Raw genomic sequence first — 27,396 nt, forward strand, 5'->3', positions numbered from 1 at the left:
GGCTTAAGGGTGTGGTGCAGAGAACTGGATTATCAAAGTGGCATGATTAAAAACTTATGTCTTTAAGAGAAGAGCCCTTGATGGAGAGAGAGCACCACATCTGTGTACTCTACAACCCCATAAGAAAGGAAATGCCTTATGGTGAAGAACCCTAGCTTTGGGAAAGGCAGGAGGAAAGAAGCTCTATTTTTATTATACCATTAAGTCAAAATGATTCCTAATAGCAGGCCACAGACAGAATGAAATTAAAGCTCTGCTAGTGGAACTGAGGGTAATTATAGCCCTGTCAAAGATCTCATATTGTGGTTTTGTGTAAACATTGAACTGTGATTGCTGCAGAGGCAAAGGGACTGCCTCTCACCCTGCAATCCAAATCCTCCACGATGAACTGGCAATCAGCAAATGTGTCAGGCCACCGCCACTCAAACGAGCATCTCTGGAGCTTCACACAGCTGCTTGCAGGGCAGTAGGGAGATGGCTCTACCCAATTTTGATTCCGCTGTTGGGAGCTAACTGGATTCTCCAAAGAAAAGGTTTTGCCGAGGAGGAGCTCTCATTTTGGAGTCTCAGGTGCCAAATGGATTCAGTTGGGCACTTGGGTCTGTGAAAACTCTTAATAATTTAATGAGCGTTTTGTGCCTATGTGCTGATGTATCTTTGAGAAGGGTGGGAGAGGCAGGAAATGGCCAAGGTTTCAACTCAAAGGGGACCAATATCCACAAAAGGTTTCTAAGAATGCTAAAATCATGATCCTGTAGTTATTTCCTTCCAACAAATTAGACCGGGATGGGATATAAAATTAATCACTATTATCATACTTCAAGACATAAATAGGACAAAATAGGACAAAATGGTAGTTTAAATTAAATACAGATGGCGGGCACATGGGCATTGGTATTATCTTCTGTATTTTTAAACCTTTTCCATAGTAAAACTAGTAGGATACACAAACCAACAAAAAAGTTAGGAATCCTTGGCTCTAAGGGATTTTAATTGAGCAGGGGTAAACTAGCATAAGTTTGCCTGCATACTCATGTACTAAAATGTAGGAAAAGCAGTGCACTAAAGAGCTCTGAATCTCCTTGTGCTGACTGAAAGTGACTTCAATTTACTTCTGTAAATTGTTGAATTCTTTGTTCAAACCTTAACTTCCAGAATTTTCTTGTTTTCCGTTTGTAAAAAATTATCTGGCCTTTCTTCAGTTTTCAAGAATCTTACCAATTCTCTTTGAGTTGTTAAAAACAAGGGATCAATATCTCAAGTGTTCCAGGAGGTGTCGTAAGGGTCTCCTGTTCCAGTGCTGATTTAGGTTGACTTTCTTTCCAGAACGGGGATACCATGGTCATCTGATCACACCTGGTCTGTCTGTTAAGATCAAAGAATGGGGTAGGGGGTGGTGGTGGTCTAGGGAGTCTAAATCTCCAGATTCTTTGTTGCTTTTTTATCTACCTCTGCCCCAAATATCTAACCCAATCATAGTATTGTATTCCATCCTAAAGAAGAATAAATTTCAATGCAATTTTGATGAAAATCTTTTGTCTTTTCTAAATTAACAATTTGGCTTCCACTTTCTCATTCTCTCTCTTAAAACTTCCTCAGAAAATGAACACTCGTTTCCATGCTGGGCATCCTCATTCTCCTTGTTTCTTACGGGGTCTCCACATGGTACCCGACCTCCTCAAGGTGGAATAATCTTCCCTCACTCTTAAGACCCATTTTAGCCTGGATTTCTCTGAAGTCTGCCACGGGAACTTAAAATTTTGAAGGAGTTCGGCCTAATAGTGTGAATATGAACTTAGTTTTAGCAGTGGGCCCAAGTAAACTACAGACACCCACAACGTGGGTGAGAGATCACTATCACAGCGGTTCTATAAACATCAGTTAGTAGTAACTTGTATTCCACATAGGTTTGATAATCCCATGGAAATTGAGGTGTATTTTTCCCTATATTTTTATTAGGAAATACCCTTCGAAGACTGTGTCTAGCTTTCTAAAGAGAACTAAGAAAGAAAACACAAATAAATACATGAAGCAATAATCATTCATTTTACCTTGGAAGTCAAAGTCATCAATACTTGTCACTATTAAGGTGCAAAAACATCCTTCTTGCAAATTCAAGAAATTCTATACATTTTATAAAAACAGCTTTAACATCATTTAGTTTTGCCTTCTACAATGATTTCATTTTAGCAGCAGCTACTTCATACCATGAACCTCCAAATGGCCATGGAGAAATAGGACATTTATATTTCTCCCACAATTACACGTTACAATTACAATAATTTTATATAAAGAAGTTTTTAACAGATGCATAAATCTCTCAAGTTTGCAACACATAAGGTGTGTCTTATTTGTACAGTAATACAAGGAAGAACCTGTGAACAGCAAACAACTAAAATGTGAGCAGCCATGTAAGAAGCATGTCTAGCAGCAAAGTGCAATCTGCTCTTGCCCAGGGCTCTGTAAAGGAAGGCAGTGGTCCACACCCCTCCTTCCAACCTGTCCTCTACAGTGACATCCCAGATGAAACCTCCCGAATTACATGTGATGTTAGGGCTCCTTGTGGCAAGTGCCTTGCTTCCTTTTCCAGAAAAGCTGCTGATTTTCATTAGGGCTGATGTCTGTCATGATGATATGTGGACATTAGGGGTCCACCAATGTGTAGCCTGGCAGTGGTCCCTAGACCTTCTCTAATGTTAACAGAGGCCCCTGACTCCTCAGTGAAGCCAACCATCCGTCCACCCTTTCAGGATTCCCCTCCTTATTTTGCTCACCAAAACGAGGTGGGCATGGAGGGGAAAGGTGAGGAGGGAAAAAGAAAGGCTTTGGCAGATGCAGCAATGGGTTCCTAGATACTGGGAAAAGGTGTAAAGTTGGCATGAGGTTGGGAGAGGACCCTGTCAGGGTTTCATTTTCCTTCTCTCCTGGGAGGAACTTCTCGAGACAAGTGTAGGTACTTGAACTTTATAAGAGAGAATTCTTCTCCTGAGTACAAGCTGTCTTCTCACTGGTGAGTGAAGGAGATCGTGATGTCACTAAACATCTTAAAGGCTGTTTGTCCTCTTTTCACCCAGGTCTCTGGATTTGTAGGAGATGAAGCTGGAGTTGGACCTCTACGCAGCAGCATTCTTGATAAATGCTTACCAAGAGCAAAGGTGGAAGGTGTCTACTTGATGGCCGCGTGTGCAGGGTCCTGGACCTACAGATGCTATGATGGTCCTAGGACACTCTTCCTCCAGGCCTCCTCACCATTCCTCCCCCTAACTTCACCACCCGAATGACCATTTCTTACAATCATGTAGCACGGTCCGTTCATAAAGCTTGCCCATTTACTAGTGGGTGCCTCAACTGTTCTGGGCCTCAGTTTCTTCGTCTGAGAAAGAAGGGGAGCATTAATGCTCACCACTAGTGTGGTTCTTGTGAGGATTCAACAGAATAATGTGGGAAGGGTATTTGGATGTGCACAGTACTTAGCAGGTACCTTCAAAGGCTTACCACTAATAAGAGTAATAATCATGTGAACCGCCTGACAACTCAGGAGGTCAAGAGAGCAGGTATTATGCCCATTCCAAGGTGATACAGTTGCTAAGCGGCAGAGCTAGCATCTGGACCCAGGTGTTCACAGCCCAAGTCCACTGCAATTTCCACCAAACGGAAGACTCCTCCCCTATGCAGTGATCATGGCCCTGATGCCAGGCTCCATGAGGCAGCAGGGGCCCATGGTCGGGTCCCTTCAGCACCACTCACCCGATCCTGGAAATCTGTACAGCAAGCTTCTTATATGTCCCCCATGACATGCCCTACTTGAGAAGGCCACTTTTCATGTTGCCAGGTCAAGGGTGATGGTAGAAGTACAGAGGGAAAGGCGTATGTCTTCCCTACGACCTTGCTGAAATGCCTACTTGGTATTCCAGGCTCTTCGCAGCACCTCTGAGTGGAAGGCTGAGTCAAACGTGGCAGTGCCAAACTGCGGTTAGAGCCTGAAGAGCTGGGCTCTCATCCTGACTCGGCTCCTAGGAAAGCTCTGGATTCGGGATAGGTCACTTAACCTGTGCCTCAGTTTCCCAGACTGTGAAGATAACACCTTCTTCCTAACACGTTCCATAGCTTTGCTATGAAGTTAAAATGAGATGTAAAGAAGTTTTTTGAAATAAAAAACAGATGTCCAAGTATAAGATGTCATTTAACATAACTTAGAGGAAACTGGTGGCTGCTCATTGTATAAATTCTATCTCTTAAGCCCTCTATTGATCATTGGGATAGATATCTGATGATAAAAAAATGTCTGCGACGTCATTTCTCACACCTAGTTCTAGAGTACTACTTCTGGAAAAGTTTGAAAAAAGAAATATTTAATGGTCGAACAAGCTGATTATTATGTTCCCTACTAACACTCCCCAAAGCAAGTTAGCACAGACAACTCTGAGAAGTTCTGCAATAAATGTCAGCTCTGCTTAGCAAAATTTTCTCAAACAAATCTGGCCATGAAATCTTCTCACTGAAAATTCCTACTACTACTCCTGCACAGAACATTGGTTCCATGGAGCCCAATTTGGGAATTCTCTTCTACCTCCCTGTACAGGGAACAGATGATAGCTCACAGGTCCTTTGTCCTAGGGCCTTCATCATCTGTGGGCAAACGTCTATACAGTGGGCTGCAAAATAGACCCACAGGGAAGCTCTGGTTTAACATATATGGTAGAGTCATTATTATTGCATAAAATGTCCCGATTAAAGGTGTTTCCCACAACTCGATAAGATGCCAGAGCCGTCTGTCTCCCACAGCTGTCTCTTCCTTGACCAAAATGTGATTGGCCTTAAGGAAGGTTCACATCAGGACTCTGCCTGCAGTTAAGAGGCTCAGAAACCAGTGTCTCACCCCTGGGACAGAGAGTGACAAGTTCCGGGCCCTACCTTCCCTGGCAGGACAGGGCAGAGAGAATAAATGCTTTGATGCTAGTTCCCAGAGAGTGCACAGAGAGTGGACAGCCTGATTTGGGTGGGGACACAGTCTGGGCTCACCAGCTGATCTCTGGTGACAGGTGCTACCAAGCATCCCAAATCCACCCTCCCTTCGCTGGTCAGGTTCCTGTGGCTCTTGCAGACACAGCCTCATGCACCGCCCCAGTGTGCTATGCCTTTTCAACCTCCAAGCCTTTGCATGTGCTCTTCCTCATCTTAAAATGCTCCTGTCCCTTAGGTGACCTCCTTTCTTTGTCCAGCCAATTTTTACCCTTAATTGAAAAGGCACAAGCCTTCCCTGATCCCCACGTCTTATTTATAATAATGCCTGCCTCTGGGCATTTTAATTATCCCTCTGCCTTGGTGCCTTTTAGTGGCCTGTTTTCTCCCCCACTAGACCATAAGATCCTCAAGGGCAGGGATTTTGGGTCTCCATGAAAACTTGACAAACGGTGAACAGATGACATGTGGTAACCAGTTGGAAAGTGTACTTGAAAGCATTATGGCTAAAGCAGCTGTGATGATGCTTTCCTTTAGCAAATACAGAGACACAGTTTCCAATGGGCAGCATCTACTCAGGAAGTATCAGTTATCAGTGCTGCACAGATACAGACACAGGTGCTGGAAAAAAATACAGTTTAATAAAAAAATGGAACTGGAGAAAAGTGACAAAATAGAAATGAGTATCCCTTCCCAATTAACAGACAAGACAAATGCAAAAGAGAGAGAGAAAGAGAGAGAGAGAAGAAAACAAGAAAGAGAAATAGGGTGCAGGGGAAGAGACTGCGCTCAGCAAGCAGCAAGGGCTCCACGCTTGTGAGCCCAGCCCCACTGCTCAGTGGGAGACGGCACATACCAGACAGGGGAGTCCATTCGGCAAGGGTTAGCTCAACCACACAGCCTGGGTTTCTAGACATTCTCATTTAATCCTCCACTCAACTGTCTGTTTGACACTTGAAGAAACTAAAGTCCATATAAGACAGTGATGATTTATTATGGCATTTATTGCACTATTTATGTGGCAGACAAATGATTCAAACTCAAGTCTTCTTAAACCTAAGCCTAACACTGTTTCCACTCATACTTCCCAATTTTCATGGATGGTAAGAATATACTGTTCCATAAAGAAAAGGATTCCTTTTGGAAACCTTGCCAGTTTCATCCTCTTTACTGTCAGTTTCCTGCTAGGCATGCCCATGGACTGAAGGGCTTTAGCTGGATCCCAACACTCGGAGCGAGCCTGGCTGGAGAAGCTCTTGCCTGTGGACACTGACAAGCTAAGACGCTCACCATGTGTGATAACCCTGGTTTCTAGTCACAAGGGGACAGGCCTTGGGGGCCCTATATTAGCAAGTCCAGACTGGCTACTCTCCCAAAAGATATACTTCTGCACTGACCACAGTTACCTGGGTGAAAAATAACAGCAATAATTGCTTAAAAGACCTAAAATGGTTAACATCGAAAGGTAGTGGGCATTTGTTTCTGTTTGTTTTTAAGGGAAAACAGTGAAATGACAGAATGAACACAGAGCTGGGAACAGGGAGAGTTGGGAGTTGGTACCAGGTCTGTCACCGGGTATCTGGGTGACCTCAACCAAGGGGCTGGACATCTCTGGTCTTGGGTCATTCCTTTGCCCTGCTAGCCTCACATGGCCACACAAGGACAAAATGAGAAAACAAACGGAGAATATCCAGCAAATGAAAAGTGTGACAGTCCTCCTCCAGGGACATGTATTGTGTGTCCGACGGTGGCCTTCTAGTCTGGGGGAAGAGTGAGGGCAGTAATGGGAGGGGAGACATCTTCAGTTCTCTTCTGGGGCGGCCCTGCCACCTGAAGACACTCTTCCATGGCCTACTCCAGACCTCACACAGTTCTAAATGTGGTCCTCAGGGTCTGACAGAGATGGATGCACACCAGTATACCTCTTGGTTCTCTGTGGTTTGGTCCTCAGGGTCTGGGGGGACTCAAGTCACCCCAGGAACTGGGAATCTGGGAAAGCCTGAGGCTCACACAGCCAGGACCCTCACCCCAACCCTTCCAGGGCAGGGGTCTTCCATGTTGGCCCTCTTAACCCAGCCTTGTGCTGGGCACTTCAGGCTCAGAGGAAGGGAAGAGTCATTTTCAATGTCATCTAAGCCACTCATTCAAGGGCTGAAGGAAGCCAGGAGAGGCTACTCAATCACCTGTTGCACTGCTGAGGCTTTGTCTTAACTTGTCACATAGGCTGGTGTGGCTCCTGCAGGAGCATCCCTTGCCCTTGCAGGATGAAGTGGGGTCTTCATAACAAGGACCTCCTGACACTGTTTCAGTGGTGGCACCGACTGCCACCCCCGTGTCCCTCCCTCTGCTCACCCCTCATCCTCCCCCTTCCATGTCATCCTGCTCTTGCCTCTTTGGTGCACTGAGAGAGCTGGGCTGCTCTAACTTCAACTTCCTCATACTATGTTTTTAACTGTGTGCTGGATCAGTGCAATCTGGGAAAATTTCAGCTCAACACGGTCTCAGCCTCACAGGTGGTGCCTGGACAATGCCCTAAGAGGGGTTTTCCTGAGGGACAGATGCTCTGGGTCTGAGCCAGCCATGGCAGGACTTTAGCCAAGGCGGTGCCTCCTCGCGTGCAGACGGTTCTTCCCCAGCCCTGGCCCACACTCCTCACCACCAAGACGTGCTCCAGGAGGCCCAGGTAGCCGAGGCTGCATTCCGTCCCGTACCGCAAGGCTCTGGTCCGCACTTCTTCACTGACATCAGGGTGGAAGGACGCTTGCTGAAGAGAGAAGAGAATGTTGACAACTTAAACAGGAAGAGCCAGACGCTGAGTGGACCCAGGTGGCGAGGAGGGGTCACCTACTCAGCAGTGGTGGGCGACCTGGACCCAGAGTCAGGAGAACGTGATTCTGGAACCGACTATCTTAACCTCAGTGGCTTCTCTGAGAAACCCTGACTCTCTGGATGGAAGTGGCGCCCTCCTCCACATTCTGCCATCTCCCACCTCTCTCCACAGCAGGTTTTCTGACAATGGTCTGTGTCTTGATTTTGCTCATCCAGGGCCAGACAACAGAAGCAACTCAGTCTGGTCCCTCTTTCCTTCTTCCACTTCTTCTTCTTTTTTTTTAATGTATACTAAAAAGCTCTGGAAAGATTCACGATTAGGGCTTAAGACAGGCTACACACTGTCCTGTGTCAGCCTGGCCTCCTTCAGCAATGTCAGCTCCGAAGGCTCCTCTCTGTTCACAGACTACTTGAGCCCAGGTTCTCACCCCTTGGTCTGATGAAGCTGCAGTCACAGTGAGATCTCCTGCAACCAGGGCCCTCTGGCTCTTGGGAAACCTCAGACAGTGAGCTCCCAGTACTGGCAGAGGCATCATCAATAACTCCTGTCACACTGTATACATCAAGATAAGCAAACCAGGGCATATGGTTAACACAGCATCTTGCACTTGAGCCCTGCCAATTTGAGTCATTCACGATCTATCATTTCAGGCAGCATACCCCTTCATGGGGTTGCCAGATAAAATAGAGAGTGCCCAGTTAAGTCCGAATTTCACACAAACAATGAATATTTTTTTAGTGTAAATATGAGGTGCTCTGTTTTTTTTTTTCATTTGCTAAATCTGGCAGCTATACCTCTTCAGCTTTCCTCCTTCTAGAGCCTTGCTCTGGAAAGAACCTGGAGGGGCTTACAAGAATACATAAAATAGAAACTGCAAATAATTCACAAATGAGGGCAATTATCAAATGTACAATAGAATAAGTCAAGGCTGAAGGGGAGTATCGAGCAGCTTCCCCACATTTCTTCTGTTATAGCCTGTCCCCCAGTGGGGAGTGCAGCTGGGGGCTCTCCCGTTACCTGCTCCCCACTTCCTCCCCCAAAGGAGTGGGGCTAATTCGAGTGGCCAGCGTCTGTCACTGTGAGCCTGGTTTAACTCCTCTGAGCACTAACGTGCCGCAGTAGCAGGAGACAGGAGTTCAGAACCACGCCCTTAATCACTACCACATTTTATTCATCCTTGAACCCCTGTGTCTGGAAGTGTAAGGCAAAGAGCAGCATTTCTGATGAGACACCGTTGTAGGAAGATGCTGGTTATATTTACTACTCGACATCACCATCATTAGGTCACGTGCAAGGCCCTTATTTTAGGGGTGTGTGAGAGGTGAGGGTGAAGTGTTTCTATCCCCTGAGAGTGGCTCTGTAATTTGACAGAAACTTTGAGAGCACAATCTGGCAATAATTAAAATGTTGTATCACTTGACCTACTAATTCTACTACTGGGACACTTGTCTAAGGAAAGAATGCAAAGCATAGAAAAAACCAATATGCCCCAAGATGTTTACAGCAGTATTGCATGTTTAAAAAAAGTCATGGACCATCTAAATTTCTGACAATAGGGGAAGGATTATATTCACTAACAGAGTATTTTATAGTCACTAAAAAGTTGGTTATAATGATTCACAGCAACATAGAAACAATCATATAATGTTAACTGAAATTGTAGATACACAATTGTATTTAACAGAAATATATGCACATGGAAGACAGACCAGGAAGAAATACACACTGGAAAAAACTTAGGGTGTAGGTAAATCTGTCCCTGCCTGAGGAGTCAGTGGAATCCTCCCATTCTGGTAAGATGAGCCTGCGTGTAACTTACTGCACTTCCCTTTTGCCCTGGCTCCCGACACTCTGCCCCAGAGACAGTGTTCAAGCACATCAGCTTGACCCTTCTGCTTGGGATAGACGGGTTTCTTTGTGATCTACCACTCAGCATCCCCAGACCTAGTTCTCTGTAGCCACCTCATTGTATGCACACCCTTTCTGGCAAGCTGCCTTGTTTCCTTTCCTTTCTATAAAAGGGTGGGGAATACAGGAGACCAAAGGAAATGCAAATGTTTATAAGTTTACTGAATAAGTTCTATCCTAAGAGGAGTCTTAGGGCTCTGCAGCGATGCTTTTTATCAAGCCTGCTTTCAGCATGTAAAGCCAACACACAGGCTTCAGAGCTCTGGCTGTTATTCTGTCCTGCAGAGTCAGGATGGCCTGATCCAGGGACAAAATAATGGAGAGAAACCGAGAGGGTAAGCAGCACCCATACTTTTCTATCTAACCTCCTCCCCTGAAAACAGGGGAACCTGTGTTAAGGAAGAGACTTGGAAGTATGAGCTGCCTTCTGTTTCCACCTTAATCAGGACTTTTTCATTCTGTTTAATCTCCCCTTTTCATTTGCTGTCTATAACATGGGGACAAAAGTGACTGTCTCTCATCAATCACAGTGATCTTGAGCATTATGGCTGAGAAGCCACAGGCAGCAGAAACAGAACTGGATGTGAAATCAGAAGACCTGGTTTCAGTTTCAGTTCTGATTGTAAATAGCTGTGTGTCTTGGTAATGCCACTTCATCTCTCTGAGCCTCTGTTTAATCACGCAACAAATCTGGATATTTACACTTCCCCTTCCCCTGTAGGATCAAATGACAGCACATATACGACAGTACTTCCAAAACCATGTACAAGGCAGCACTCAGGACCATGTTCCACCAGGTAAGTACTAGTGTCTGCGACTAAACCTTCTCGAGGTTATCACCGGTGTGATATACGGCAAATATGTGTGGCTTCAGGACAGAGTCCAAACTCCCTGGCCTGGTACTCATGGTGCATCATCAAGCTGGCCCCACCTGTCTTCCCACACTTGCCTCTCCACCCCACCCTCACACTCTACCCTCCATCGTGCCCAGGAGAACCGTACGTGTGGTGCTGTCTCTGACTGCCAGGATCTTGCACGCCAGTCCTTCAGCCTGGCTGCCTCACCCCCTCTTCACTGATCCTTCAGGGTCCAGCTGAATAGTCACTGGCTCCGGGAAGCCATACTCAACCCTGGACAGGGTGAGCTGCCTCACCTCTGGTTAGAGCATCCCTGGGTGCACACTATGGTAGCACTTTCCATCCTGTAAGTTTGCACACTCTCGTTATTTGTGGTGGGTTGGCTCTATAGAGTCAATATGAGCACTGAATTGTTAAATATTGAACCATTGCTCCTGGGGGAAATACAGAGTTAGGTCCCTGATGGATCAACTCATAACTTTGTTTGATGTATGTTTCTGTTTAAAGACATCTTATTTAATATATATTGTTGATTCATTAACAATGAATTCACTGCCCATAGCACTATTCTTATGCTCGAACGAAGCTTATTGAACATGTGAAATTTCTCCATCAGGCCTTCCTGCGCTTAGGAACACTGGACAGCACTTTAGGACTATACTTGGGGGTCATTTTAAACAGCAAATCACTAACAAAAAGTACAAAAACAAGAAAAATGTGGCACTAAATGTACCATGAAAAGGATACTTTACAGTACAAGAGCTGAAACTAGAAGGTGGAATGTCACCTGTTTGACCTCAGCTGGGCACACGTGCATCAGCAGACTCAAATTTTTCCTGGCTCTGTGTGTCCTCGCTTGATGAATCAATAGTTAATTTGAGGGTTACAAATAAATTTTAGCAAGTAAGTGAATTTGCAAATGCAGAACACATGAATAATGAGGTTTGAGTATAAACAACCCCAACCCACCCACATGCGGGCAATCCTGCCCCCTGGACCAAGAGGGGAACTCCTTGAGGGTGGAATTTGTTCTCTTCACATAGGATCCCAGTGTGCTTGAGAGTGCCTGGAACATAGCTAGTTGGTGCTTCTTGTATGCTGAGTCCCCTGGAAAAGCTAATGGACTCCAGAAAGTACCTAACTTCCAGCAAAAACACACTGACCACACTGAGCTGGGCAGCTTTCTTGAAATGAATGTCGTGACAGTGACGGCACTGCCACCACCAAGCCGCGAGACTCACGTGTTCGTTCAGCGCTAACTTTGGCCCAGCCCTTGATTTATTCTACTGAGAGGCTGCCAGTAGGTCCCACTGACAGCTGCTTGCTTGGTGCCAGGGCCTGTGCCTGGAGCTGGGGATACAGAGAGGAATAAGACTAGGCCTTGTGGAGACACGGAAGGTTCCCTGGCTTGATAGGTTATACAGGGAGGCCGCCTCCTAAGCATTGTGTGCCTGAAGGCAGGCACCAGGCTGGGAGAAGGCCAAAGCTTTGTGGGCCTAAAGGCAGGCAATTTAGATAAGGATAAAGTTGCCTGGCTCCTTCCCATCCAGCCCTGAAGAGATTGTCCCTTGAGATCAAAGACATGCAATCATGACCTTATGGCTTTAGAAAAAAACGCACCCTCCCTGTAAAACCTGAAAACAGTCACTAGGAGACTACCTTGTATGCTATAAAAACCTGTAGGAATGAGTAGAATAAAGTTTCTTTTGCATGAACACAGAGATGGAGTTGGCTCCCTCCTTTCACAAGGCCTCACTCCCGAAGATAGCAGGATACAGAGGGCCAGACCCCAGCACACAGCCACGATCACAACCCCCAAAACCTGGGTAGCAGCGCACAAGCTAAGTGCTGCGGGAGTGCAAGAGAGGGTGCAATTGCCTCTCCTTGCAAGGTGGGGGGGAGGAGGAGGGCTTGGAGGGTGGCGGGTAGTGAGGCATTCGAGCTGAAAGGGTAGGATGCAGGTTGTGCACAAGGGGCTTCTAGGCCAAAAGAAGAATGTATGTATGAGAATGTCTACAGGATCTGGAACAAATCTTTTTTTTTTTTTTCCCCTACCCATTACCCCAATTCCAGATAGTCATCAATATAACACCTCTTTTCTTCTATGTTTTGGGGTTCCATTTCATACCCATAACACATGCCTCTATAGCACAATCCAATGACAGGAAGGCTTTACATAACCAGACTGTGAAATTCCAAACGGGGAACCCCCTGGTTCGAGGACAAACCAAAGGCCCCCACCAGGTACCAGATCTGTGCCGTCCTCTCCCCACATCCTGCTTCCATTGTGGGGAGAGGAGAGGCTGTCGGCTGGGAGTCCTGAGTCTTGTTCCAGTCTTGGCTCCTTCACTAACCAGCTGTGAGGCTTTAGCCAAGGCACTTGGGCTTTAGTTTCCTCCTCTGCAAATTGGACTTCATAATCAGATGAGAACATGGAATCATGAAAGGCTCTAAAAAATGTCCGATAACATAATTATATGCCCAAATGCAGGGATCCAATCCCTAGCTGGTGACAGAAGAATAAACTAAGTCTACCACAACTCTCCAAAGTTAGCCCTGGGCCTGCACGTCTGGATCACAACAGCCACCCTTTTCAGGGCCATGACTTTCTTGCCAGACTCTACTAACCCTCAAGAGTTAACTGATGGCAAAGGCATCAGCTGCTGTGTCCCTGCAAGGGGCTGATTTTGCCATTAAACCCTCTCTGTCCCTGAGACTTGGGGAAGACTTTGACCACCCTCTTTGCTGAAGCTGGAGTTTCCCACATCAGACTTCTTCTTCCTGGCAACTCCCTAAAAAGAAGCCACATAAACAGGTTTCAGAGACCCTTTGAGAACTGCCTCAATGCCTCAAAAGGACAGGCTTACACTCTCAAGTTCTCATCCTTCGACTGGAGAAAATGCCTAAGGAGGAAACAGTGGTTCATCTTGACCTGCACATTTGCTTGTGGAAATGCTCACTGGACCCCTGCATAAGGGACAACCGTATTCTCGCTGGTGTGAAGCGAGAGCTGTCTGTGGTCAGAGGTGAATGGAGGAGGTAGGGGAGGCCTTCCATTTAGAAGAGTACCAGATGTCAAATGGCTGTCTCTGTGCTCTTCTTTTGGGGTGGAGGCTGGATGTTAATTTTGACATTGACCTAGTGGCCACCACAGCAGCTGACCGGCCAGGAAAGGCTCTGATGTGACTCTAACTCAGTGAAGGCAAAATGACCAGTGATGGTGAGTGAAGTGGGTGGGCCGGGAGGGGAGGGGGTGGTGGTGTACTGGGGAGCAGGATGGGCTTGGGTGAGTCCCACCCTACAGCAACAAAACCCAAGGGACACAACTTCAGGTCAGATATCCATCTCTCGCTTGCTCTTGGCATTAAAAAACCAAAACCAAAAACAAACTTTGGCGTTCTAAAGTAACAATTTATCCTATTGAGACTTCCCTAAGGAACTTTTTCTCCCCGATTGTGATAGGGACAGGGGAGTAATAGCAGAAAAATTGAACTTGTAAAGACCCTATTTTTAAAATGCTATCAGCTCTGTTATAAAATGTGGATGATAAACCCTAATCTCCATGTTCTCTCCCCAATGCCTTTTCACAGCTGCTGTTGTGAAAATTTTTTTCTATACCACTATGAGGATAATTTTATATCTGTATGTATATTTTAACACTGTCAAGTTTAATAGCTTTCATTCCAAAGCATATATATATAAGTTTTAAGAAAATATCATCTGATTTTTAGTGAGAACGTTAATAATGACCATTTAAGTATAACCAGTATCCATGTACACAATAGTGAGCTTAGCAGAGAGTTTCTTAGGGGTGCAGATAAGACTTTGAGAGAAGTAAATATCCAGTACAAACAAGAAAATTCAATTTTGGGGGCTCAACATCCTACTCTTAAATTTCACAACGCTTTAAGATTCTCAGGTTTTTTTAGTCCTTACATTCTGAGGAACCTCTGAGAAGTCAGAGTTGGACCTTACACTAGCTCGCCCTGGAGAACTCTCTTCCATAGGGTGGTCTTTATTCCCCCAGACCCTGAGCTGTAGAAGCTGGTGAGCAGTCTGTGATTAACTCCCACCCCTTGCATGGCACTTGATCATCAATCAGTCACTGGGGCAAAGTTGGCCCTCACTTGATTAAAAAAAATAAAATAAAGGTCACTGGGCTCAGGTCTCCCCAGGTTCCTCACCACGCAGGGCCCAGGCAGCTGCCCTCGGTGCTTACCCAAGGGTCGAAAGAGTTTCTCCAATGTCTGGCACAGAGAGCAAAAAGGCAGTACCTTAAAGTTCTAACTCACTTCATCACACAATTATAGCAACACGTCTCTTAGCACAAAAGGGCTGACCTAATGGAGATGGGAAGGGGTCTGGGCAGAAGAGTGAACCTGGTTTTCATTTGGAGGACCTGGAAGAAGACGCCGCAGTCCCTATTTACTACTCTCAGTACAGCTTGTACTACATTCTCTGTAAGAAGGCTTCCTGCGTCATTAGGAAGAATTCAAAGTGAAAGAACTGGGAGGGTTAAGTCAACAGGGCAGAATCCATCTTCTGCATATAAAACTATCCTCAAGTCATTTTCCACAGGCTGATGCATATGCCTTCAGCATTCGTTTTATTACCAAGTTTAAGGTATTAAGCCATTACCTTCTATACATTCTGGCCCTTCCCTTTCTCCAGACCAACCCAACCAACTCAATCACAAGACCGACTATCTATCCAACCACAACAATGCCAAGGCCGTTACCTTGCAAGCTGTCAGCATATCTGACACGGCTTTCCGGCTCAGGTTGGCTGTTGCAATCACGTCCTCCTGTCTGCATGAGTTCCCAGCTGCCACGGCTTTGGCTGTTGCCATGGTGATGCCTTTCGTCATCCTTATCGACTCTTCAGGTGATGATGTCTTTTCAGGTACCTCCTTGGACTGGAACACCTGGAGGTAAGAGGCAGTAGGAAAAAAAAATCAAAAAGGGAAAGATAGAAATAATTTATTTGTCTCCGATCAGTCTGCAGCTCAGCAGCTTAACATCACGCCAGCTATGGGAAGAAACCATCAAATGGCAGGAAATTAGGAATTTAATTCTAACGAATACAGTAACATCATTCTTGCTTTCAAGATTCTATCACTCATAAGGCTTTAGCACTTCATTTGTGGGAACAATATGGTGAGGGAGAAAGTTAAATGTTAACCTGTTCATCTGCAGAAACTGACACCCAATATTTGTCAACTATCTATTCCCAGGGAAGGTTGTTGTGAGGCTTACCTGTTCTTTTCCCCTATCTCTGCTGGTGCTTCAGCAGTTTTCAGAAATTCCACAGTCCTGATGGTGGTTCCAGGTAGGACTAACCTGGATGCATCACTCAGGACTTGCCTCTCTCTTTAAGAGGGTGTAGGGTTGAAGGAAATGAAGCATTCAGTTCCTTCTATTCTTAGTCTGTCTTACAAATATAACTACATAATTGTGCAGAGGCGTGCATGTCGAGTGCGCCATGGTGACATTGTGAATTTTTCAACAACACACGTGTGCATGCGTGCACCTTTAGAGAAACTGAAATAAATTAACTGTGGTAGCCAAATATTCCACTTTAAAGTTCCACCTGTCAGTCAAGACAGCTGCTTCTGGCTCAACCTCATCTGCCTTGTCTTTCTAATATGAATGAAGGGTGTCCTGGCTGTGTGCTGAATGTGCATCTGTTCCCAGAAAAGGAGCCCCATCAAGTCAGTGCTGCTCTGTCTGCAGCCAGAGGCAGCCACGTTTCAGTAGGAAATGCTTCCCAGAGGCCTGCCCTGCAGCGGAGTGGAGCACCCAGCCAGCATCCCAGCCATGGGCCACCCAGTCTCAAACATCACCAGCACCCCAAAATTGGGCAGCTGCAATTAAGCAGCCCCAGACCAAAAATCTCAAATCCAGCCTTGAATGCTATCCCCTGTGGAATCAAGGCTACATGTACAGTGTACTCCACACTAACGTGGTCCTCCCTTGTGGCACATGCTTTGCAAACCTCATCTATACATAGAAATGCACTCAGTCTGGTAAATTCTAAATCACACTGGAAGACAAATTGACCACGTGTCTGTAATTTCGCAGGACAGCTCCAATGTCAAATCTTTTCTTCTGTTGCCACCATTGAACACACCCTCATGTCAGAAAATGTGTCTAGACTTTAGATAGGAAATACCCAGCCTGGGCAGCCAGGTGAGTGCCAGGAAGCAGTGCTTAAGGATGCTGTCATCTTTTTTTTTTTTTTAAACTTTTAACTGTAGTAACATATATACAACTCAAATTTTCTCATTTTAACTACTTTCAAGTGTACAACACAGTGACATTAATCACATTCACAATATTGCGCTACTATCACCAACATCCATTACCCAAACTTTTACATTACTCAAACAGAAACTATGCACCCACACACCAATAATTCCCTGTTCCACTCACCTCCTGACCCTGGCTCCTAGTAACCTTTAATCTACTGTCAGTCTTTATGAATTTGCTTATTCTAGGTATTTCATGTAAGTGAGATCATGTAATACCTGTCCCTTTGTGACTGGCTTATTTCACTCAACAAGATGTCTTCAGGGTTCATCCACGTAGTTGCATGTATCAGAAATTCATCCCTTTTTTATGACTGAATAATATTCCATTGTATGTATATACCACAGTTTGTTTATCCATTCATCTATTGATGGACACTTGGGTTGCTTCCATCTTTGGCAACTGTGACTAGCGCTGCTAAGAACACAGGTGTGTATATATCGGTTTGAGTCCTTGTTTTCAATTCTTTTGGGTATATACTTCACCATTTTACATTCTCACCAACAATATATCAGGGTTCCAATTTCCCTGCATCCTCACCAATACTCATTTTGTTTTTAATAGCTAGCTTAGTGGGTGTGAAGTGGTATGCCACCAACTTTTGAGTTGGTCCTGTATTTTTCAGTTTTTACTGTAAAGTGTGGACTAAGTACAATATCAACAAAGTGGACTCATTAAAGACAAGACAAAAGAACCCAAGGCTCCATCACCAAAACCCAATGGAACTGCTCATGTATTGATCCTCAGGGGCTTATGGCCTCCACAGTTGACCTTGTGAAGATGTGGAACAACCAGCAGCCAAAGGAGCCCAACTCCCCCCCCCCAAAAAAAAAAAAGGGAACCAGTGACTTAAAAATCCACAAATGTGCAGCAGCATGAGCTGTTGCTGACAACAAAAGAGAATCAAGTGGGGCTGTTTGTGGCTACACATTATATACATGATTTAAACTCAAGGCAAGTGCAAACAGCTGTACTGACTTCTTTTGCTGGGGATCTTCTGTAATGTTTAAATTTTATGCTACAATTTTAGTAGAATTAAGTCTGAATAGCCCTAAATGATACATTTCATTTTATTCCTTATCAATTACCATTGCAAACTGATCCAAGCCTTCCAACTAAACTCGGGAGTGCTCAGTTATACAATGGGTGAATGTGCCTCCCTCTTTCACGTGCACCAGGTAAAATCTCAGGAGCCCCACGCCGGGGCCAGGCAGGCTGCTGTTGGACACGGTGCCTGAGGGAGGGGGCGGCTGGCTCCTTACCGTGAGCTCCTGCTTTATGTACTCGATGGTGGCCTCAAGTGCTCGTGTGCCTCGGGTGGCCTCGTCCTCCACTGCCTTCACGGTCTTGAGGAGGGAGGTGACGTTGGTCACCATCACCTGCACGGGGAGAAAGGCCACGAGAGAGCACTGAGGTCCAGCCCCTACTTCTTTAACTTGGGGATCTAATACCATAAGCAAAAACATTCTCTTTCCTTTAAGTGAGGAAGGTGCTGAGATGCATTTTCTCCAAATATTCCTGTATCTGCTCCTCTCACCCCAGCACTCCCCCTGCATGCTTGTCCCCACTGGGTGCTCCATTCTACCTTGGCAGCCCCCTTGAGCTGGTACATGGAGGGGTCATCCGCGGGTTTGCTGGCAGCTCCCTTGGTAGCACCAATGAGATCCGAAAGGGCCTTGGCCACGTCTTTGATGGCGTTGATCAGCACCACCTGAAAGAGAGTATGAAGCCCAGGTGAGCTGGGCCAAGCAGTCATCTGCTGACTTCAGCCTGTGTCCAGGCTGCGGGTATCTGGGACACGAAAAGGAAGGTCTCAAAATCAGCAGCTCTCAAGCCTGTCATGTGGCAGAATCACCTAGGGAGCCACCTCTGGAGGTTGTGATGCAGGAGTCTGGTGAAGATCTAGTACCTGGACATCCCAAGTTGAGGCTAAGGCTCAGCCAGGATGGAAAACTCAGGTCTAAATACACAGCACATTTCAAACACCATCTAGCTGGGAGCTAAGTTGACAAGTTGCCTATGAAAGGATGAAGTCAGTTAGGTAGACACCTGTGCTCTGGAACCAGCGAGAACAAATCTAATCCTCATGCCGGGGCCTGCAAGGCCTTCATGGCAGCCCTGCCCACCCCTCCAGCTTTGATCTGTAGGATTCTCTGCCTCACTCAGCATGGATTCTGCCACACTGGTCTTTTTTCTACTCCGTGAAGACCCTAACTCATTCCTGCCTCAGGGCCTTTGCCCTTGCTATTCTCTCTGCCAGCATCTGGCTCTTTCTTGTGGTTCAGGTCTCAGCTCCAACATCATATCCTCGGAGATCTTTCCTGACCACCGGAGCTGCGGGCCCAGCCCCCACAAACAGCCTGTCACTCTCTGTCAGGTCACTCTGTTTTATTTAGAGCACTTATCAGTATCCGGAATTATTTTATTTATTCACTTACACTCTGGTCTCCCCCCCCCCAACTTAGATGTAAACTTCAGAAGGGTTGGCCTACACTTCCATTTGGTTCTGTAGTTGCTGAGTTAATATTGTGGAACGACTGAGCAAATAGATGTGTACCCACATTAAGGGTGATATGACAGATTATTGATAGATTATCTACATTCACTTTTCTAATTGGGCAGAGACCACTGACCATTTGACAGATGGAGACATCTTTTCAGTGTGTTCTGGACTTGGAACCCAAAGTCCCAGTTACTACATGATACTACATTTAAGTCTTCTCAGAAGCTAAAACTACTACTTGTATTATAATAATAGTTAGAATAAATAATAACTTCCAAGTCCTGAGGGCAATGTGCTGGGTACCGCACCAGGCCCTCAGCACACATCATCCCCTGAATCTCACCACCGCTTTTTCAAGTGGGAACCAATGTCCCACCCTGCCTGAGCCCAGGAGTGGCAGCATTGGGATTCAGACTCGGGTCAGTGAGATCCTAAGGGTCGTGGTCTTAACTTCCACACTACTTAACCTCCTCATCTACAAGTGGCTTTAGCAATGCCAGCCCTGTCTACTTTACAGCACTGTTGAGGATAAACTGGGATAATGTACGTGGAACGTATTAGAAACTCTAAAGTCCCAGACCCCTGCAAGCTTAGCAGTACTGTGACTCTACAGCCTCCTGCCCTCTCCCACCCCTCCATTTCATCCTGCCTCTTCCCCCTCAGTCTTCAGAAACCACAGGGCAGGCAGTGCCTGTAAGGTGCTGATTCCTGAGATCACAGTGGGGAGGGGGAGAGAGGAGACTGAGGCTCAGCAAGCAAAGGTCTGCAGCCAACACTCAGGGCATGCACACTGCTCCATCCCTGCTCACTTAACAACTGAGGACATTTTTTGGGTGGTGGTGGTAGTGGTGGTGGTGCATTTTTTACTAGCAAATTCTCACTAGAAGTTGGTGCTTCAGGATCTCTATCTAGACCATTTGGGAGTTAAGACCCTATAGCAATTCAACACATTTCCCTGTGCTCAAAGATTTAAATCCTCTGGTCAATTCACTTTTTCTATGGCTGAATCAGGTTAGGAGAGAGGGCTTCTGCAGTATAGTTCCAATTTCTGTGACCATGTTTTCAAATTTTTCCTTCCTCTATGGAGGTAAAAACAATACCATGGGCAGGGATTTCTGTGAATGCTTAGAATTCCAGAGGGCAGCCAATTTGAATTCGGATGCTATCAAAATGAAATCCAGCAGAAGGAATAAAAGGCTACATAAGGAACGTTTCCTCCCCCAGCTATGCGTAGTAGAGGATGGCAGAAAGGAAAGGGGCATGGCCATCAGAAGCAAAACTGTTGCCTTACACTAATGAGCACAGTAGCGACTACCTGGGCACTGGAGGAGGAGGGGTGGGGGTGGGTTCCTATCTAGTTTTGGTCAAATGGGCCAAGAAAGACGAGTTTGCTGAGTGAGGATTAAGCAGTGAAAACTGAAGGATTTACCATCTGATGGTGCTGGGATAGAGGAAAACAGAGGGATTCTAAATTTTGCTCTCTGGGAATGGGCAGAATCAATTTGTTGATGGCTTTGGTTGGCTGTCAGTCCCACATCAGTTGAACAAATATTTGTTGGGTATCCACTATGTGCCAGGAACTGTGTTGGGTGCATACAAAGATTAATACTTACAAAGATGAATTGCATTTCAATTTGAATTTCAAAGATTAATAAACCATGGTTACTGCCCTTGAGGAGTTTGCAGCCAAAGATGGGGGACCAAGAAACAGGCAGGTGGTTTCAATGTAATTGCTAAATCTGAAGCAGGGTGTCAGAGTTGCTCAGAGCCCTCCCTTAACCTCTCCAGCTCCTCTCTCTGCCCACCTTTCAGAGCCAAACTTCTCAGATGGGTTGACTCCATGTTCTGACTTTATTTCTTCACTCTCATCTGGCTCCTGCCCCACAATCCCAAACAAATAGCCCTTGCTGAGGTCACCAGTGCCCTCCATGGTTCTAGAACAACGGCCAACTCTCAGACCTTCATCCTTTTTGATTTCTCAACCATCTCTGGTGGGTTGAAACACTCCCTTCTCTTAATATCAAACCCTCCAGGATTTCCTCCTACTAGCTGCTTCTGCTTCTCAGTCTCCTTGGGCATCTCTTCCTCCTTAATATGGTCCTCACTACTGGATTCCTCAGACCTCTTTCTTGGGCCCCCTTCTTCTCCCACTCTAGGCTTTTCCTCTCCTGTAGTTTCAATCAGTGCCTATATGTGAACAATCCCTGAATCTGTGTCTCCATACCTGAGCAGGCGTAGGTCCACTCACTAGATCCACATGCGTGTCTCACTGGCACTTCCAACTTAACACTGCCCAAACTGAACTCCCCATAGTCTCCCCACCCGAACTGGCTCTTCTTCCAGGGAGCTCAACCTCAGTGGAGCCACCAGCCTGAAACAAGGGAGTCATCCTGCACTCCTCCCTCTCCCTCACATCTGGATGTTCACTGCATTCGGTTAATCACCAAGCCCAGTTGAAACTTCCTTCTAGATTTCTCTCAAGTCTGTTGGTTTATCCATCCCCACTGCTACCAACATAGTACATGCCCATCTCTTGCCTGGACAACTGCTTCCTACAAGTTCCCCAAAGCACAGTCACACTCACACACGTATTGCTTGCTTTAAAAATTCCCATTGGCCTTTAGACTTCTTCTGAGGCAGACATAGTGCTCTGTGGGAATGCAAGGAGGACCCACTACCCGGATCCACCCATACCTGGGTCTCAGGGTCATCGGAGCCCAGGCTGGCTGCCCCCAGCTTGACCACCTCGGCAAGCTGGGTGATGGTGGCTGCTGAGGACTGGGCTGCCTGCGCCAGCTTGTCTGGAGTGGACGCAGCCCCAGACACCAGCAGTTTTGTGTCTTCAACCAAGGCCTTGGCTGTTTTTAGAATGTTCTCCCTGAGAAAGAAGGGAGGGGGGTGGAGAGAGAAGAGGGAGACACAAGCTTGATTACTTGCAGTTAGGAAGAAAAGATACCCTTCATAGGGGGCTTTTCACTACAGGGCTTTGATGAAGAGAGACAGTGTACTCCCCCCGCCCTTAGCATGGGGGCTGCCATCTTCTGTGTAGGCAAAATTGGAGAGGGAAGTGAACTTAAAAGTCATGTATTAGAGTAATACTAATGCTTCAGTTAAGGATTCAAACCCACCAATTGGCTTCCTTACCCAGGCCCTATAGCTAAAATAAAAGGCCAGCTTCTTTTCTGCGGCTCCCACCAACCCCTTAAAATACTTTATAGGTACAAGGAGCGGTGAGGACACATGGATTGGAGCATCTTGTCCAAGACATCAGAGCCCAAGGAACTGGGTTCTGGAAGGGATGACAGAATACTGGAGAGTCCCAGAAGTAGCCTTTTGCATGGGGGCTGAAGAGCTAGCATTCTCAGTACAAGCCCAGGAGGGACAGCAGGCTTTAAACCACACTCCTCCAGTCTTCTGTAAGAACTAAATGCACCTGCCCCTGCAATACCCAGCCCTGCTAGGGTCAGTGAGCTAGAAAGTCAGAGGACAGTCTCTCTAGCTTGGAGAGCTAAGAGATCAAAAAGCCACTCTCTGCTGGAGCAGGTTGGATTTAGGACTGTGACAGACAAAGTTCAAACACGACTCCGTGTTTACAGTTGGCGGAAGGGGCTTCTTTTGATTATGTAGTTCACTTTTCCGACTTGAACATCTTGTTGAAATCAAAACAGATAACCATGTTTCTGGATCCTGGGCCACGTCTCCTAAGTTGATCATGGGGATTCAGACGCAGGCCAGCCTGGAGCTCTACCCGCCTGGGAACCTCCAAGGGGCCTCCGCTCCTGTACCTGTGGTCTGCGAAGGTCTCATTGTTCTCTGCATTCAGGGTCCCTGCCGTTGCAAACATGATGGTGGTGTCCAGGTCAGCGATTATCCCGGACACGGCAGTGGCGGCCGTAATACATGCCTGGGTCCCCTTATTCCCAGCCTGGAGAGCTGACAGCACCAAGGACACCTGTCGGCAGAAAGAAAATGTGAGGAGGAGCAGGGAAATGGAGAAAATGCAACCCAAAGGTGTGCTAACTCTGAAAACACTGCATTTTTTCTCCTGAGAGTCAGTGTAGCTTAAGGGTTACCAGTACATGTTTGGAGTCAAATAGACTAGGTCTGAATCCTGGCTTTGTCATTTACTGGCTGTGTTACCTCGGGCAAGCTGCTTCTCTTAAACTCAGTTTCCTCATCCTTAAACTGGGGCTATTATTTCTTACCTGTCAGGATTGTAGTGAGGATTAAGAGGGGGTAAAAAATGGATATACAGTGTCTAGCATGGAGCTTGGCACATAGTTAGTATTCAGTGGAAGGCCCATGCTATTCTCTATTTAACTACTGTTATGTTTCTGAAACCACAAAGAGAGATAAAGGATTAGGATCCTGTGAAAAGCATGGTCATTTCTTGTCTTTTTCCCATTGCCGTGTCTTCCAGCGATCGGGTTTTCTGTAGGAACCACCCACTGCTAACGCTGTTCAGTCCTTCCCTTGACTGCTTCCTGATTGGAAATTCTCCATAATGGACCCAAGAGAGGAAAGAACCTGGAGGAAAATCTACCAAGCTCCATGTCCTACAAATCCAAGCAAACCGAGAGGGAAAAGCCACACAAAGCACAGATACTTCAGCCTATGCTCAAAGTAGCCTGCAAAATAACTGACCTGAAAAATGATTCCCAGAAATGTAAGCAAAGCAAAAGATTAATACACTGTGGGTGAAAAAGAGAGCTACTGGGAATGAAAGGATGTTATACAGAAATGAGTTTTGGAGGCAAGTTTTTAGGAAAGATGTGTTTAGTATTTACTAAATGCTTAGCCCTGTGCCCGGTACTGTGCCAAGAACTTTTACGTATAGTAGCATCTTTAATCTTCACAACCCTCTGAGCTATCTACCATTCCTTTATCCCCATTTTGCACACTGATAATCAAGGCTTGGAAAGGTGAAATAGTTTAGCCAAAATTCTAGGGCCTTGTTTACTGCACCTTGCAATTCTCTTTAAAACAGTTGCCTTTAGAGTTAGAAAACCCAGTGCAAGTTACAGCTCTTCCATGAAGGAGCCATGGGACTTAAATTAAGTTGCCCATGTCACTGTCCTTAGTCTACAAAAAAAAAAGGTTGCACAAAAGGTACCCTTAACACTTAGGAGCCTCTTGACAAGGAAGACAAGGGGCATAACTTGTCAGAAGCCCTTGCAGAAGAATTTCCAGCTCCAGGCCTCCCCACAGCAGTCTACTGGCTGCTGATCGGGACTCTGAGGCGCTCTGTCCGCAAGAGAGCCTTCAAGAAGCTTGCCCACGAGAGACCTGACATTCACAGGACACTATGGATGTTCCCTGTTCCCTGACGTGTCCCCCATCCCTGGGGAAAAGCCGGTGATGAGGGAAGATGAGGTAGCTGTCTTGGCTGCATTATTTGGCTTAGTGTCCCACTTACATCCTGGATGATGGCAGACAACCAGGAGCCAGTGCTGGTTGCCGTGGCAGAGTCCAAGCCGATGACAGCTCCTTACCTTCTCGGTCACGGCTCGGGCACACTCGATCAGCTCCCTCTTGGTGTAGCTGTCTGTGGGACACACTTGGAGGGCCCCCGCCTTCTGGACCAAGAAGATACAGCCGTGGCCCAAGTCCTGTACACGGGTACGGATCTGGAATCCAATCTGCAGAGGGAAACCCAGGATGGGGAAGGAGAAACATGATGGACCCTGTCATCAAGGGCTTCCCTACATGGAACATTCCCCCCATGTCCTATGGGAGCCTGGCTAGGAAAATTCCACTCCCATCGGGAGTCTGTGTTTGGTTAAGTATGGACTTTGGTTGACTTTGCTGCCCCTTCAGAGATTGTAAAATGCCCACAGCCCCCATTGGGCAAGCCAGTACAGCCAATCATTTGATCATAATGCCTTCTGAGTATCTGCTTCCTTTTCTGGTTTACAGCTTCTCTGTATCCTGAGCCACCTGGTAGGAATACTAACTATGTGAACTTTGTGGGATAATTCAGTTTATTCAACAGCATTTATTGAGCCCCTGTGTGTTAGAATCTCTTGAGGCAGGTAATACATTTAATTTCATTTATTCCTCACAACAACCCTAGAGGTTAATTAGAAGTTCATCTAGTATTAAGCATATTTTAAAGTGTTCAGATTCTTGCAAAATTGGTAAGTTACCAAACAGAACACTCCCTTCCTCAGCTGCACCACATGGTGAGATTGACCTTACTGAGTCCAGGCTTCCTTTCTATCAGGCCAAGTTTGTGGTTTCTTTAAAAAGGCACATTTTATTTATTTATATATTTTTTAAAGACACATTTTTGCAGTGAAGGGTTCAGCAGGCACGCATTCTTTTAAATGACCACTGGTTGTGGGATTATAACGTATGCTGCCTAAGTTCCATGCAGACTGAGGAGCCAAATGAGCTCCACTGTGCATAGCTCCTTTAAGGTGTAATGAATTCCACCCCAGCCTCTCCCAAAGTTTGCCTTCCTCCCACTCTGTTTCACATCAATTTTCACTTTGGTCTGATCAATGCAGCTGCCAAAAATAATCTGCCCTCCAGCTCAGGTAAGCAACTAAAAACAAAGCAAAACAAACTGAAGCATGAATCGGTAAGGGCTATTTTCAAGAATCCATAATAGCTAGAAGCCGTGGCTTATCCCTCCAGCATCTATCAAGAATATTTATTAAAAGAGCTCAGCTATTATGGATAAAACCTGGGAGCTTCTGGCCACCTGGATGCCATCTTCTGCTATCACCTCCTTAGTTCAAATTTAAGGAAGGGTGACTTCGGGGAGTGGACTGTGATTGCTCACTTTGTCTTATTATTGAAACATCCTACTTTTTGGAGAAAAGGTTACTCCTTTAACCATTTACAGTCCTAAGGACTTTTAAATCCATTTAATAGAATTTTCTCCTGATACAGAACATTGAGCTTCTGCTCTTCTGGGTGTTGTCTATTTTACATTGGGAGCTGCGAGAGCTTCACACTTAGGCAGGGCTGTCTCCCTGACCAGCCCCATGGAGAACGCAACCTCAACTGCATCCCTGGATTGTTCTGTGCAGCAGCTCTGCAAACAGGTCTGCACTAGGGCAGCAGCGACGCTGCCACTGAGGTGGGAAAAGACATTAATTCAGCCCACACAGTGGTAATGTCATTTAAACATATCTGTTCGCCAGACATGTTTGTTCATTTACAAACAAGGTCCAGCTGAAGCAGGATGATAGCCCTTTAACATTTTAAACTCAACCTGGCTCTCAAGGCCTTTCAGATCCACTGAATTTAACCCTAAGGGTTCAGAGGTCAGGGTGAATCCACAGGCAAGGGCTCTGCAGTCAACGACCACCATGGATCTCTAAATGTTAAGGCTCTGCTGGGAAAGTCAGGGGAGAAGAAAATGGAGTAAGACACATTCATGGAATTCAAGATAGGAGAGACCTTCCTGGTTCAACCTCCTGATGTAACAGATGAAGAGACTGAGGTCTAGAGAAGTAAGATAATTTGCCCAAGACCACATAGCTGCTCTCTGGCAGAGCTAGGTGATGATCCAGGTCTTTAATCCTGGGCACGGTGCTCTATTCATTGGATCAATATTTTTCTAACGTCTTCTATTTTTCCACTTAACAGCAGAACCCTTTGCCCCACCCCCCACCCCCCGCAATGAAATGTTTTCTGGAAACTCAACATGTAAAATAGATAGAAATAATCTGTTATTAGTATACTCTTCCTTTATAAGTTAAAGTTGATATCCCTGAATCAATAAAAAAATCAACAACGAGACTGCATGACCCAAAGTTTTAAGGGAGTGAGGGGTGGGGTGGGTGTGAAGGCAAGTTGTGGCCTCAGCCACCAACTTATTTCCATACTGTGTTTGGTTGCACAGTGTTGAGAAAACCCTGTTAGGCATGTAAATAACTGCAAATAGGAGCAGTTTTCTCACAGTTCCTCAACCATAGCAGTGAAGACTGAAGTAGCATCAGTCTGAAGTCTGCACAAAAGTAACCTAGCAGCCCAAGTTACTTCACTTCGTGACTCCCAATGGGTTATCATTTAGCC

The 27,396-nt window shown here is 46.0% G+C and overlaps 1 protein-coding gene across 6 annotated transcripts in view; it reads right to left on the reverse strand.

Moving 5' to 3' along the window:
• Positions 1-27,396, reverse strand: part of TLN2 (talin 2) — a 473,758-nt gene that overhangs the window by 32,587 nt on the left and 413,775 nt on the right. For 5 of the 6 annotated variants that reach the window (XM_037833795.1, XM_037833796.1, XM_037833791.1 and 2 more), the window contains 7 exons: positions 24,861-25,007; positions 23,154-23,320; positions 22,063-22,246; positions 18,451-18,576; positions 18,128-18,244; positions 15,296-15,481; positions 7,619-7,726 (listed from right to left, as the gene is read on the reverse strand). In XM_037833795.1, coding sequence (XP_037689723.1) covers positions 7,619-7,726; positions 15,296-15,481; positions 18,128-18,244; positions 18,451-18,576; positions 22,063-22,246; positions 23,154-23,320; positions 24,861-25,007 — 1,035 coding nt within the window. The remainder of the gene's footprint in view (positions 1-7,618; positions 7,727-15,295; positions 15,482-18,127; positions 18,245-18,450; positions 18,577-22,062; positions 22,247-23,153; positions 23,321-24,860; positions 25,008-27,396) is intronic. The other variant, XM_037833797.1, reaches the window with a different exon arrangement.

The sequence above is a fragment of the Choloepus didactylus genome, chromosome 4, assembly GCF_015220235.1.
Source record: "Choloepus didactylus isolate mChoDid1 chromosome 4, mChoDid1.pri, whole genome shotgun sequence".
In the NCBI taxonomy this organism is placed as follows: Eukaryota; Metazoa; Chordata; class Mammalia; order Pilosa; family Megalonychidae; genus Choloepus; species Choloepus didactylus.